The sequence below is a fragment of the Lissotriton vulgaris genome, chromosome 1_1, assembly GCF_964263255.1.
Source record: "Lissotriton vulgaris chromosome 1_1, aLisVul1.2, whole genome shotgun sequence".
Lineage (NCBI taxonomy): Eukaryota > Metazoa > Chordata > Amphibia > Caudata > Salamandridae > Lissotriton > Lissotriton vulgaris.
In genome coordinates, this window is record NC_141685.1 from 2,006,665,408 (window position 1) to 2,006,680,793 (window position 15,386).

At 47.8% G+C, this 15,386-nt stretch overlaps 1 protein-coding gene across 1 annotated transcript in view; it reads right to left on the minus strand.

The window, feature by feature from the left end:
* Positions 1–15,386, minus strand: part of LOC147751530 (GLIPR1-like protein 1) — a 919,403-nt gene that overhangs the window by 284,042 nt on the left and 619,975 nt on the right. The window contains exon 3 of the mRNA XM_086938645.1: positions 14,503–14,591. Within this exon, the coding sequence (XP_086794771.1) occupies positions 14,503–14,591 (89 nt within the window). The remainder of the gene's footprint in view (positions 1–14,502; positions 14,592–15,386) is intronic.

Genomic DNA, 15,386 nt, shown 5'->3' on the forward strand with positions numbered 1-15,386 from the left:
CGTCCCACGCACTGCCACCTCTCCTGGGAGGGCTGGAAGGATTTCGTCGGTGAAAGCAGCGTTGACGACCCCTCGGTTTGTGAAACCTCCTCGTTGTCCATGCCCAGTACAGTACACGTCTCCCGTATGGATCGAAGCTGGTGCAGCGTCCCCTTCCATTTAAAGATAAGTCTAAATGGGTGCCCCCAGGAGTAGGGGATTCCATTGTCCCGTAGGAAGATCGTGGCAGCTCTGAAATTCTTTCTTTTTTGTAGGGTGATAGCTGAAAGGTCTTGGTACAATGCTACTGAGTGGCCTTGGAACTTGAGGGGTTGTTTCCGGCGGGCCTCTTTCAAGATGCGTTCTTTCAATGGGAAGTCGGGCAAGAAGGTCAATATGTCAGGTGGGGGGGCAGGTGCCCGGCGCGCCAGGCCCACTCTATGTGCCCTATCAATGCGTACCTCAAATTCATCAGGTTCCCCCAGAATCTCTCGAAACAGCTTCTGCAGGTAGCCGGTTACATTATCCCCCTCCGATTTGGAGGGCACGCCTCGGACCCTTATGTTGTTTCTTCGAGAGCGGTTCTCGAAGTCTTCAGCGTGTGCCTGTAGGTCGATCTGCTGCTTGCGGAGACAGATGACCTCCTGTTGTAGGATTTCCACTTCCTCACTCCTAGATTGGTCCGTTTCCTCTATTGCTGCCAATCGTTCCCCCAATCCATCCATGTCGCGACGCAACTCCCGATGTTCCCCTGCCATGTCTTGTTTGAGGGTCTGGAAGTCATCCCTCAGGGAGTTGAATAAAGACTCCAGAAAGGCTTTGGTGATGGAGGATTATATCTTCCTGCCCCGGGGCCTCTTTAGCCGACACGGGTGGCGTCGGACTCCTCTCACCTTTAGGGGTGCCTTTGATTAACATATCAGAGATGGTGCTGCCTCCTCTACGATTTGTAGTCGCCATGGTGCTTTCACTGCTCGACCTTCAAGTGTCGGGTTGTCCGGATCGCTCAGACAGTGGGCCCTCAGTTGATTGCAGACCCCTTGGGCGCACCGTCAGTACGTGGTGTAACGTCTTGACTCTCGTCCAGGGCCTCGGGCCCAGGCCAAAACCCGACCAAGCGCTGTTTCCAAAGGCGTCGCTGGCGGGTGGTTGCATGCTGCGTAGGCATCTTCACCAGTCCCGGAGACCACCAGACAGTGCTCTCAACACCGTAGCCTCATGCCCACAGGTCCAGAACAGTTTGGCCCCCTGTGTCACCCTCCTCCTCTGCTCATCACCGCCACTGCATTGCAAGTACTGGGTAGGTCTCTCTAGGCCCGGGGCCCGGTCTCCTTTCCCTGCTGCAGGCCTCAATGTAGTAGGGCCATGTGGGTGCGCAGATGCCCGCAGTCTAGCGCCCCTTATATGCAGCGATTTCCACTTTATTGCCGCGCTCCGCGACTCCTCCCCAATGTGAGTGCAGGCTGCTGACTACCGACTAGGCCGCTGTAGGCCCCACGCCGGGGGCTCGATTTGCGCTCTTTCCGGGTCCGCCCACACTGCCGCTGGCCTGGTGCGCTGCTCCTCACCTCCGGGGCTGTGCCTTGTTTCGGCTCGCTGCTTCGTGAGGCGTCTTCACCAGTCCCGGAGACCGCCAAGCAGTGCTCTCAAAACCATGGCCCCAATGCCCACTGGACCTGAACCGTGTAGCCCCCTAGTGTCTCTCACTTCCTATGCTCCTCACCGCCACTGCGTCGCAAGTGCTGGGCAGGTCTCTCTAGGCCCGGGGCCCGATCTCTTTTCGCTGCTGCAGGCCGCGACTTCCACTCTATCGCCGCGCTCCGCTACTCTTCCCAAATGCGAGTACAGGCTGCTCATTGCCGACTAGGCCGCTGTAGGCCCCACGCCGGGGGCTCGGCTTGCACTCTGTCTGGGTTCGCCCCCACTGCCGCTGGCCTGGTGCGCTGCTCCTCGCTGCTCCTCACCTCCGGGCTGTGCCTTATTTCGGCTCGCTACTTTGTGGACAGCTTCTCGCCGCTGCCCGATGCCCGTCCGATGCTCCAGCGGCTGTTCTGACGGGCAGAGTACCGGCGTGCCGCTCAGCGGCCCACAATGCCAGGCCCGATCCCGGACCTCGATTACATCTCCACCTGGCGGTATTGTCAGGGGTTGCCTGTGTGCTCCGGTGGGTGCCGCCCGCGCACCTCTCCGCTGGTTCTCCCGCTTCTTGCTACACCCGAAGGCTGCACCGGGTGTTAGGCTGTGGGAACACCGTCTCTTGTCAGGCCACCTCAGTCCGGACTAGCTACAGGTACTCGACGGGCTCAGCCGCCATTTTGCTCGCTCTGTGATTGAGATGTGCATCGAGCGGGCGGCCGTAGTCCCAGTGAACTCTGGACAGGACTCCGACCACACCGGTGTGACCGCTTGATGTTCCGCCACCGTATATCAAGGGGTGCTCCAGGCTAGGGGTCTTTGGAAGCTTATTTATGGGTGCTAAGGGGGTCCGGGACGAGGAGCCTCCTGAACAAGTGTCCTCTCAGGTCGCCCCCCACAGCGATCATTTTAACAAGGTTCTTGCTAATATGCCCCTAACTCTTTTGGTTCCTCCAACTGCACAGGATCTCCATCGAACTCTATTACATATCCTGTTACAAAGTGCAATGGGTCTGTTATAATTTTCATCCAGAGATCTTTGAAATACTTCAATCTCTCTCCTACCTTTAAAGGAATAAAACTAATAATATTCCTCATACTCACCTTGTGCTTGTCCTTGTCCACGACCAAAACATTGCCCCTAGACCGTACTCCTCTCCTTCCTTGAATATTTCATCTCTGTGGATAGAACTGTCCCAACTGTTCTCTGTATCCACTGTTCCCCTGAAATGTTGAATTCTGATACTGGGCTCTAAAACCTGCCCGGCCAGTAGCTTGCCCTCTCCTACCAGCCCTACTATAAAAACTGCTGCTATGAAACGCTCTTCTCATAGAAGACTGTGCATTATCCAGACTAGTAAATGTCTTTACATATTTAGAAATGGATCCTACCAGACCCTCTCCTAATAGCAAACCCGTTGCTTCATTTGATGACTTCTTTTGCCAATTCACTTAATTTAGGATTTATATGCATTAATAATGTCCTGCCTCTTTCTACAAGCAATACAGAATTTGCGTTAACCAAACAGAAAATTGCTCTCTGACACCATCCTCTCAGTAGTACCAAATCCGCCTCTCTACCCTTTAAAAAGGATTCTTCTACTGTGTCAAAAATGTTAACTAAGGGACCCAAGACATCGAGCTGTTTGTCCTGGCAAATGTTAAGCAACTTCTCCAAACCCTTCATAGGACCCTAACCCACTTTAAACATGTATGTTATCATATCCGGTTCAAAATTGGGAGTAAGAGTCACTTTATCGTCAATCACTGGTCTTGAGCATTCAGCTCTCATTAAATTGTGTTCCTTTCTCTCCAGAGGCTGTCTCAACCTATATTTGATATATTGTGACACATGTTCCATAGGCCACTAATCCTTACCCCTAGGATGTCTTATCTCTTTCGGGTCAAATAATTTCTCTCCAAAAGGATCTTTATTCCTAGTTCCTGAATTCATGACATTTTCCTCATTTTCACATTCATTATTTTACTCTAATTCAAGTACATATTCATTGCAGATTAAGACTGGACCTTCCTTGATTTTCATACTCAAGTTCATTGAAATCCTACAGTTCAGCGTTTTGCTTACCTTTTCGTGTTCCGCCAAGGACACCTGAACTTTGCGAGGCACTTGGGCCTCCTCCTTTACCCTCCAAATGTCTTTTATTTTGTAAACACTTTCCTCCTGGACCCCTATTGTCAGAATCATTGTCTGAAACTCAAAAATATTCTTCCTCCTCAACTGTCCTCCAATCTCTTTTACCTAAAACTAGTTTAAACGTCTCCTGAACTACTGCTTTAACCTCATGGCTCACCAACTTCCTTCTTATTTCCTCTCTTGCCTCCTCAGATATGTGATCTATGTCAATTTTTACTAAACTCAAATTCCTAATTCTCTCTCTTCTTAACCTAAAACTTGCCCAAACTCTTTTATTATGTTTTAATGCCGAAAACCTAAACAGAATAGTTTATTTATTCCAAACGCTTTGTTACTTCAATAAACTCCTACGCACTAACAAGGTTTGTTGCTTGACCGGTAATGCCAGTCCAAAGCAAAGCTATTTGCCTAGCAACTTCTCAGCTCCACCACCCTTCCAAAAAACCTTATGGATGCGTGACACCACCAAATTCCTTATGAATGAGTCTCCATTAAAACTCTTAATCTAAGACTTGTCTAGCAGATACCTTTCTACTTAAATCATATTCCAACATTTAAATACATATTCTACTAAATACATTTGCATTAAATACTTAACTTTTCACAAAAAATACTAAAATCAATAATAAATATGGACCCAATTCACCATTAAACAGACATTAACAATTCTACCCAAAAATTGGGTATATCACACTGTTTCAAGACTCAAACGAGCACACAAAACCTAAACAACATTCTAATACTTATCTTACTCAGAAGCAGCAACAAAAGAGGAAGAAGATGTAGGACCCAGAGTCTTCATATGAGATGAACATTCTTTTTTGTTTGTGATGTTTTAAGTTCCATTCTTGGAAGCTTTTAAGTTGTTGCTGCTCAGAAGAAAGTAATAAAAGATTAATGCATAATGCTAGCCTCCTGTCTTGACATAAAATCCAACTGCTGACCCAGTCACTCTTTCTAACTACAGACCCATACCCCTTCTTCCATGACCCGGAAAAATCTGAAAGAAACTGATCAACTGGCCCCTCTCCATCCACCTCAGCAACCAACAGCTGCTCAACTCCATGCAGTCCGGCTTCAAGCTCAACCACAGTACAGGAACAGCACTCATCACTACCACATGTGCATGATTCTTGACAGAGGAGACATGGAAGCCCTCATTCTCTTGGACTACTGTGCAGCACTTGCCATGGTCCCACACCCCATCCTCATCAGGCACCTGCATGAGATTGGCACCCAAGGAACCAATCTCTCCTTAAGGGATAGAACACGAGTTGTCAATCTGGCACCTTACTACTCAGAAGCCCACAAACTCTTCTGCAGTGTGCCTCAGGGCTCATCGCTCAGCCTCACCCTCTTCCATGCATATGATCCCTCTGGCAAACATCCTAGGTGCACACAAATACAGCCATATCTACATAGATGAAATGCAACTCATACTCTCCCTCTTGGACAAGACCGCCAACACAAGAAACAAGTTCACCACCTGCATGACCGAAGTTGCTTACAGGATGAAAGACAACAGTCTCAAGCTCAACACAGAACATAGAATAATAATGTTTGGCAACTACACCCCACCACCATTGGACTCCGACCAGTGGCGGTCGAACTCAGACCCACACCAACAATTCACGCTAGGAACCTCGGAATAATCATCAACAGCAAACTGGACATGACAACCGAAGTCAATGCTGTCACTGCATCCTGCTTCCACACCCTGAGGATGCTGAGGAAGATCGTCAAATGGCTCCCACTCAACACTAGAAACGCTGTCACTCACATGCTAATCACCTTCAAACTGGGCTAAGGAAACGCCCTCTTTGCCCGGATCACCAAGTAACTCACTAGAAGACTACAAACCATCCAGTACTTGGCAGCTAGACTCATCCTCACCCTCCAATGCATAAGTCAATACCTACACTGGCTCCCAATACACAAATATGCTCAATTCAAACTCCTCACACACACATTTAAGGCACTACACAACTCAGATTCTAACTACCTGAACAGTCATATCTTCTTCCACCAACCACCCAGACGTCTTCGCTCTGCAAGAATCTTACTTGCACACATCCCACAAATACACAGAACCAGATCTAGAGTATGGGCATTATCTTACATTCCTCCTAAAGCATGGCATCACCTACCATTCTGCATCAAACACTCCTCCTTTCTTCTTAAATTTCAAAAGAAGTTGAACCCTGACTTTTCAATTAATGAAACTATCATAAGCAGGGCTAGGCACACACACCTGCTGAGTGCCAGAATACCCTTATGGGGGACAGTGTGCCTTACAAACACACATAACATAACCGTCTGCATGAGGTCTTTGGTCAGAGAATAGTACGGAACTCATTAGATTTTTTACTACCTTGACTTCCAATTTTAAACCAAAAAAATAAGTCATTAAAAACTGAAAAACCGGAGGATCTTCGCGCGCATCCGAGATGGCCTCGTGTGCACAGGGTTCCCGAGACCCTCACCGCCTTCCTCATATATCCTGAACGATATCCTGATTACGAAGACGGGCTATTGGAGATGAAACTCAGCTGATAGACTAGCTGCTTTCAAAAATTGACTCGGACTTCGGGAACCGCTACTACGACAACCTGAACTTTTGAGGCCCACCCCATAGCGACGCCTGGGGCTCGAGTTGTTGAGACGCCCAGGCAGTGGTTGAACAACAACGGCCCGATGGGCTCTGCTCATTGCCTTGGAGTTAACTTTCGGTTTCGCTTTCGGGTTTTTGGCTTTATCCTGTTCCAAGACTGATCTGGTTGCTCGAGGTCTGGCCGAACTCTGTGAATCCACCGTGTGCCAACAGTCGTGAACGTCTGTGTGCTGAGCTACAGCTGCTAGCGCCTGCTTTTGAAGACTCCGGTGGGTTGACCGGGAAGGGCCATTTTCACCAGGTCTCACAGGCCCCTCGGGGGCAAATTGCCCAACATGGCGGGCAGGCCCGACAACGAGAAGCGGAAAACCAAGACGCCTCTCCGGGGGAACCATTCAAACGAATGTCATGGATCGATATACCCAGCTGTAACGACCGGATTTTCAGACCAGATATCACCAGCTCACCAGGACACCACCAATCCAGCCGAAAAGTACCCATCTCCCTCCCCAGAGCCTGCTTACCACAGTACCTAGGTACTTTCCTGGGGATGGGGAATTAGCAATATACAAGCTCATATCATCAAAATCACCACTAAATCTATAGGATTACTAGGAATACTCACTGATTACTAAGGAATTCCATGTCACATCCTATGAACTCACCTTATAGTCTCACGGCAATCTGGCCCAGACTATGCTACTCTCTTCCTCATGGTGGAGAGCAGTTCTAATGCACTTACCATTACACACTGACCTCAATCAGTGCTCACGCAAGCCACAATCCTGTGGGTATACACACCGTATCCTCCCGGTACTCTCTCAAGCCACAATCCTGTGGGTATACACACCGTATCCTCCCGGTGCTCACGCTGCCGCCACAATCAGGTGACGATACACACCGTATCCCCCGGTGCTCTCACTAACGCCGCTACACAACGGCGATCACTGTCCTATTGATACCTTCAACTCTCTCTCTCTCTATTGGGAAGTTTCTCTATATGTCTAATATCTACTGGGGATGTCTCATGCACAATTGTTATCCCTTATGTGGCGAATAGGAGATCCAATCCTCTCACACAAGAATGGCCAAATCACTACATGCAAAGGTTATTCTCTGATTTAGGCGCTCCCTGCTCCCTTGCTCTGTTGCCACTTACCCGGACGGGAAACACATCCGTCCACATAACAGCATCTGACTAGAAGAAAGGTTAGTCTCATCAAAATAACAACACTTGCACAGCTGGTCACTAAGAACTGGGGTCCCTTTATTACACAATAGCAAATTATAACATCACAATAACTAGCAATCTAGACAGAGCCTGAGAAGTAAAGGGAAATAGACACATCTACGGAATACATAGATCTGCGGGGTTTCTTTATTAGAATGGAAAACAAGAAAGCTTTATTACTGACACATCCACATATAGCTGACAGGAACTGTAGATAGCTAAAAAGGGAAATAATGTATTATAACAGGACTGCACACCGCTGAAAGAAAAGGGATTAATCAGTGCAACAATACAGTAGGGAATATAGCCTAGGAAATAAAGGAAAGGTTTAATGTATGTATATATATATATATATATATATATATATGGGCACTAATATAACAGGACAGATATCACCTGATTATTATGAAGTCTTGTTCTAGCTGTCATCTGGGGTCCTCTCTCGTCTGTGCCTTGGCTCATCTCAGATTCTCCCCTGTACTCTTGGACACACATCGGCGCCGATCACTCTGCACTGGATTTCTCTTTCCCACAAACTTTCTTCACCTTCCAACTTCAGTCTAATGATATAGTTTCTGCCCTCTGATAACCATCTGCTCCACTAGCTTCTTCACTCTGTCTGATTGTTCCAGCTCCAATGTCCAACTCACTCCAGCTGCTCCCACAGACTAATCCACGATATAACTTCAGTCTCTTAGAAAAGGTATCACTCCAAACTCCAGCTGTTAACTGCCTGCTCCAACTGATCTCTCATGATGTAACTTCATTCCGTCTCCAAAGCATCTTACTCCAACTGCAAAGCAACTTATTCTGACTGCATCTTCTCCAGACTGCATCTCATTCTGAGCAGCTCCCTTCTGACAAGTAACTGCTTCTGCCCACAACTGCTTCTGACTGCTTTCTTCATCTCCAAAAACCATCTGAACACTCTGCCTCTCTGCACTTCGCTAATATAGAGTGCTCTCTACTCATGGAAATTTCCAACAGAAAGCTGCTTCCCACCGAATTCCTGTGCCAGCTCCAAGGCTCTCCGCACAACCGCAGTGACCATCTGCATGTTACGTCTGGACCCATGAGACAAACACATTCTTTCGATAAGAACCAGTCTCCGCTGGCTTTCCTCTAGCACACAACAGGCTTAACTATAAACATTACCTTTACCCTTCAAGCTCCTCAGTCAGCAGAGGCAAGAAAGCAAAATGGAGTCTCTCTGGTTCTGGGCTTTGTAGGCCCGAAAAGGATGACATAGACACATAGCTCTATCAAAATACATACACAAACCCTACCAATAGGTAATATAAAGTCAGAACTACAGGATCCTCCCTCTACTATAGGTCTTCAGGCCTGAGAATGATGAAAGGACACATAATTATGTCAAAGCCAATAGGCAATAGATGGATTAGAGTCAGAAATAAGGGATCTATCATCATATAAAGCGGCTATCCTCTAGTTTATGCTTCTAGGTCTGAAAAGAGGCCTGAAAAGGACCAAAACAAGCTAAGAATAGGGATCTAGGATGGTAGCAAGCTAAAGGCACCATCACTCAGAAATAGAACCAAAAACCCGGTCAATACACCAGCCCAAGGGGTCCCCCGGAGGTACGAATAAGATTCTGGAGGAGGCAAGAGAGGACCCGGCTACGTCGATCGAGTTGACTCTACAGGATGTCATGGGCGTCATTGCTGGTATTAAGTCTTCCATTGGCCAGCAATATGAGGCTCTCGCCCATAAGCTCGACACTGTAGCCATTGACGTCACTTTGATTAGAGCGGACTTATCGAAGACTAATGAGAAGGTCAAATCCTTAGATCTAAAGACCTCCAGCCTTACAGCCGATGTGTCCGACTTACAGACGGAGGTCGGCAATCTGCGATCCTCCAATGATCTCATTGCTCGCCGACTTGAGGATTTTGAAAATAGAGCCAGACGCAACAATGTACGTATTATTGGGGTCCCTGAAAAATCGGAAAATCCTGCTGCAGATCTCCTTGTGGAGGACCTCATCCTAAATTACCTCGCCCCCAAAGGCCTAAGTAAATTCTTTGCCGTGGAGCATGCACACCGAGTACCGGGTGGGAAGCCGAAGCCGGGTGCCCCTCCGAGGCCGATTATCGCCAGAATTTTCAACTTCAGAGACAAAGACGGTATCCTGCCGGCATCGCGGGTGGGAGGCCCTGTGAAGTTTGAAAACACAACGGTTAGCTTCTACCCAGACTTTACCCAGTTCGTTCAGAGACAGAGGATGGCGTTTCAGGGGATGAAGCGACGGTTGAGAGACATGGACTTGAAATACGCTATGCTATTTCCAACCAGGCTCCGTGTCGAATATGAGGACCGGACGTTTTTCTTTGATCGTCCCGAGAGCGTGAGTGACTGGCTGGATACAATACCAAAGCGGAGAGATCGAACGGAGCACTCGGGTGGAGCAGAGGGTGGCGTGCCGGAGCAAGAATGACAATGTGGCTCCTGATTTCCGAACAATTAACATACCATACAGCTCGGTTTGATGTATTTCATACTTATGTTATCTACGGTGGCATACCCGAGGGCGGCCGGGGTAGTGGGACTCTTTCCTCCTCTGGGTTTCTTTTTGCAGACTAGTTTAATGTTAGGGCGACAGGCACACTGCAAGTTGGGGATGTTTTTGAGTCTAACGCAGGGGTGCAGGGTGGGGGGTATTGTAACGGGATCATGTTGGGGGGTAGAAGGGGGAGTTTAGGTAAGTTTCACTTTCTCTCAAGGCAACGTATTGTTTTATTCTTGTATCTGGGTACTGTGTTCGCTATGGGGTGGATTCTACATTCATTTCCGGGATGGGGGGTAGTGGGTTGAAAATACTGTGTTGGAATGTCAATGGGTTGGGGGACAGGATAAAGCGGGGAGTAGTGTTGCAACTGTTGAGACGCCTCTCCCCTGATGTTGTGTTGTTGCAGGAGACGCACTTGATTGGAAACACTTGTCACGCCTTGAATCGGCGAGGATCTCGTCTTGCCATACACTCTGGGTTCACTACTGGTTCTAGGGGCGTGGGCATCCTAGTCAAGAACTCTCTCCCTTTGGAAATAGACAACATGATTCTTGATGACAGGGGGCGCCACACTGCTCTCACAGGGAGGTTTGAGGGGCAGACTGTCTTGCTGATTTCTGTATATGTCCTGCCTGGTCTACAGACCTCGACTTTTGCTGATCTTGGGCGTGTGGTGCAGGGGCTCCCAGATGGTATCCTGGTGATGGGCGGAGTTTTCAATTCAGTTTTGTCCGGTAGTGTAGATCGCTACCCCCCCAGAGACCTCACCAGGTCACAGTCTTGGTTAAGTGGGTTTTTGGAGACACTGGGTTTTGTAGACTGTTGGAGGTTGATGCATCCGAGACAGGTACAATACACCTTCCACTCTGGGGCCCCCGCTAGTCTCTCCAGACTTGACTATGTTTTGATGCCGGCGGTGCAGGCCTCCTCTGTCAGGGAGATTAGACATCTGGCCCGGGGTATATCAGATCACTCCCCACTGTGGCTCCAGATTGACATTAGTACGAGTGTCGAGGGACGGGTGGCCCCGATCAATCACTGGTATCTTCGCAACCCCAAAACTCGTGCTGAGTTGATTAAGTCCCTGGATCAGTACTTTGCTGAGAATGAGGGGTCTGTGTCCTCCTCTGTGTCACTTTGGGAGGCATTTAAGACGGTCATCCGAGGACAGGCATTATTGTTAATCGCTGGTGCCAAGAAAAGTAAGAATGAGGAGGTGGTCCGTTTAGAGACTGAAATAACTGAGCTAGAAAGGGATTTGTAATTGGGTGCGACTCGTAACAAGCTTCATGCTCTCAGCCTCAAACAGCTAGATTATAGGGCCCTGGTGACGGATGCCGCTAAAGTCATGAGTAGAGAGCAGCAGGGCAGACTGTATGATGTGGGTGATAAGGCTGGGAAACTGATTGCTTGGCTGGATAAAAAGGAGAGGGCGAGTCGTGTGGTTCCTGTGATTGAGAAACTTGATGGAGTGTGTAAGACTGATCCGACTGAGATTGTCGAGTGTTTCGCGGAACATTTCCGAAATGTGTATTCCCCAGTCTCCGATAGACCGGAGGAAGACTCCCACCTGTTGCTGCGTGACATTGCATTGCCTCGCCTGTCGGATTCGGATAGGGACTTAATGGACGCTGTATTTTCAGCTGACGAGGTGGCCCTCGCTATTCGCTCTGTGCGCTCGGGCAAAGCTATGGGCCCTAATGGTCTGCCCATCGAACTCTACAAGTTGCGTCCTGACAAAATGGCGCCATATCTCCGTGATATGTTTTTAGAGTCGCGAGACATCTGCTCCCTTCCTCGTGATCAGCGCCTTGCTACCATTGTGGTGATTCATAAGGAGGGGAAACCACAAGATCGCTGTGCGTCCTACAGGCCCATTTCACTCTTAAACGCCGAACCAAAGATTCTCGCTAAGTTGCTGGCAAACCGCTTGATAAAAGTAATTAGTGACTTGATTCATCCGGATCAGTCCGGTTTCATCCCACACTGCAATACAGCACTCAACCTGAGGCGCTTGCACGGTGTTCTCGCGAGGGCGGCATCGCTGCGTGAGCCTGCCATTTTGGTTTCCTTGGACGCTACGATGGCTTTTGATACGGTGGAGTGGCCGTACCTCTGGACTGCTCTTGCGAAATTTGGTTTTGGTCCTGGTTTCATTGGCTGGGTGAAACTTTTGTATGAGGAGCCATTGGCACAGGTGGTAGTGAAGGGTCGAGTATCTAAGCCCTTTGTTCTTGGGAGGGGTACGCGGCAGGGCTGTCCGTTGTCCCCGCTTCTTTTCGCCCTTGCCTTGGAGCCCCTGGCTGCCTGGCCGCAATGGGAGCCTTCGATGAAGGGTATCCAGTGGACCCCGGAATTCGAGGATCGCATTTCGCTCTATGCTGACGACATTTTGTTGCACCTCACGTCCCCTCGTAAGTCGTTGAATGTATTGTTTGATGTGCTCACCTCGTTTGGAAGGAACTCCGGCCTAGTGATCAATTGGACCAAGTCCTGTGTGTATGTGCTTTCGGGTGATACCCCCCCCTTTACCGCGACGTTGTCCGATCCAGGTGTCGCAGTCGGGATTTAAGTACTTGGGGATTTTTATAACTTTAGATCCCGTGGCTCGTTATGATCGTAATCTGCTCCCTCCTCTTCAGAGGTTAAAATCTGACGTTGTGGGCTGGCTCAGGCTACCACTATCACCACTTGGGCGCGCAGCTCTTTTTAAAATGATGTCCTTACCACGATTTCTATATGCGCTCCAGAATACGTTTGATGTTATTCCGGCGAGTTATTTTCGGGAGGTGGAGAGTTTGCAGAGGCGATTAATCTGGGATGGACGCTCGCGTATTGCCCTAGCTAAGCTCACGCTTCCTTGGTACGATGGAGGTATAGCACTTCCGGATATCAGGCGATATTATTGGGCCTCTCAGTTGGGAGCGATTAATCATGGAATGTATGAACCAGCCTCTAACTCTGCATTCGAGATGGATAAGTACTTGTTACCGGGTGGAGACTATAACAGAGCCCTTTATTCCAAAGCAGCGGGAAGGGAACTATCTGGACCTACCAAGATAGCGGTACGAGTGTGGCATGATGTGAATGCGGCAACAGGATGGAGAGATCGACTGACCCGTGCGATTCCGCTTTATGCGTCTGAAAGACTGGGTTGCCTGTGGAAAACAAAAGGATTTGAAAAGTGGGATATGATTGGTATTAGTAGGGTGAGTGATCTATGGGCCAAGGGTAAAATCAAGACCTTCGAGGCACTAAAGGTAGAGTATGAGCTGAGTGATAAAGAATTCTTCCATTATGCACAGATTACCCACGCGTTGAGTTCGGTTTTTCCTAAGGGTACAGACATCCCTGAATCCTCCCCACTAGAAGATCAGGTGCTTGACGGCTACGTGCCCGACAGCACTATTTCTTTGATATATAAGAAATTGATGAACAATCGAACGGATCTGTTGGTGCGGCTCAGGGAGGTTTGGGCCAGCGACGGTTTAGAGTTGGATGACGAGGACTGGCAGTCGGCGCTATCCTCACCGAAGGAGGTCGCGATTCCGGCCCGTCTCCGACTCGTTCAACTTAAAATCCTACATCGGATATATGTCACTGGCCCGCGCTTGATTCATATGGGTTATTCAGTGGATGGGTTATGTAAGCGTGGGTGTGGACTGGTTGGAACCTTCCTCCATATAATTTGGGAGTGCCCGGGGTTGGTGGCGTTCTGGAATCGAGTACATGCAGTGATGGAAAGAATCACGGGGTGGCATTATTGCCCAAAGCGAGGCGTTGCCTGTTGAATGTCTGGGAACCGAATGACTATGATGCGGCACAGATGCAGTGGGCGACCCTTGGAAACATGATTGCTAAGAGAGACATCGCTCAGTTGTGGGGTTCCCAGCGGCCGCCCACTGTCTTGGCACGGAAGGAGAACATGGACTGGTGTATGTGTGGAATGGGGTAGACCCAGGAAATGGAATAAAATTTGGAGCCAATGGAACTCCTACCGTGGAAATATATGCACGCCTCCATTAGTGGAGACCCCAGAGGTTCCCCTTTCCCCCTGACCCGTCATTCCAAGTCTTGTGTAGCCTTTATGATCACTGATTTTGTTTCCTCACTGCCCCCCCCCCCCCTTGCTTCAATGATGTTTGTATTATATTGTACTGCAGTTTCCTTCCTCTTTGAACACATGTCCAACTGTATTGTCTTATTGCCTTGTGTATAAGTTATTTTTCTTTAATAAAATAAAAATTATACCAAAAAAACTGAAAAACGACAAGAATTTAAGATCAAGATAAACAAATTATTTTGAATTGTATAGATAAATCTCAAGGTTTTCTCTTTCACTCAGTATTCCTTTTTCACTTAACTGCAAAGGTTGTTTACACAGCGATCACCAGCTCCGCATTTACTACATTTTGCTCCTGTCTCATAAGGTTTGACACCACGATAATTCCCACTGCAAGACAAAGTATTATATTAATTGGTGCCCTTGTTTAATACACAATATCAAATTAGCATCTGAAATATGAAACTGAGCATCTGGAAATATTCTATGGAATTTAACACATTTTTAAGCATGAAGTAATACACTTCAGTCAATGGAATAAAGTTACTTTTATGGTGACTAAGCTACTTTTAGGTTCTCTTTCCTCTTCCTGGAGGAATTCAGAAACTAAAACTGATGGTGGAAAAAACACCATTACACCTTCTGTTTTTTTCACACTGGGCAGTTTTGCCTCCTGATTTGAAAGGTTGAATGATGGATGATATGCAGTTTCGATGTTATGGCATGGTAATATAAGATCAGTTACTCACCTGTAACTCCAGTTCCCCAGAGTTAGTATCTTTCATAGATTTGCATGTTTAAATCATTCTCTTCAATCCTCTGTAATTTCAAAATAGCAATTACAATATTGAAATGTCTACCTAAGTTGGAACAACCAAACTACTGTTAATGAGGTAGATGTTTTGAGTGTACTAGTCCCCATGGAGGCCACATTAGCTCAGATTTCGTAGCAAGAATGTGTAGGATACATAAAACATGTGTGAATCTGCGAATGATACCAATGCTGGAAAAATGGAATAACCGGTAAGGAAGTCATTTCATTACCAACACTGAACCTTTCATAGATTCACATGAATGAATCAGAGTAGCATGCAGTATTAAATCATAATCAATAAGCAGGAAGAAGTCTAGCCTTTATTAAAATAAGTTGCGTAGTACGGCTTGACCCAATGTAGAGTATTATGT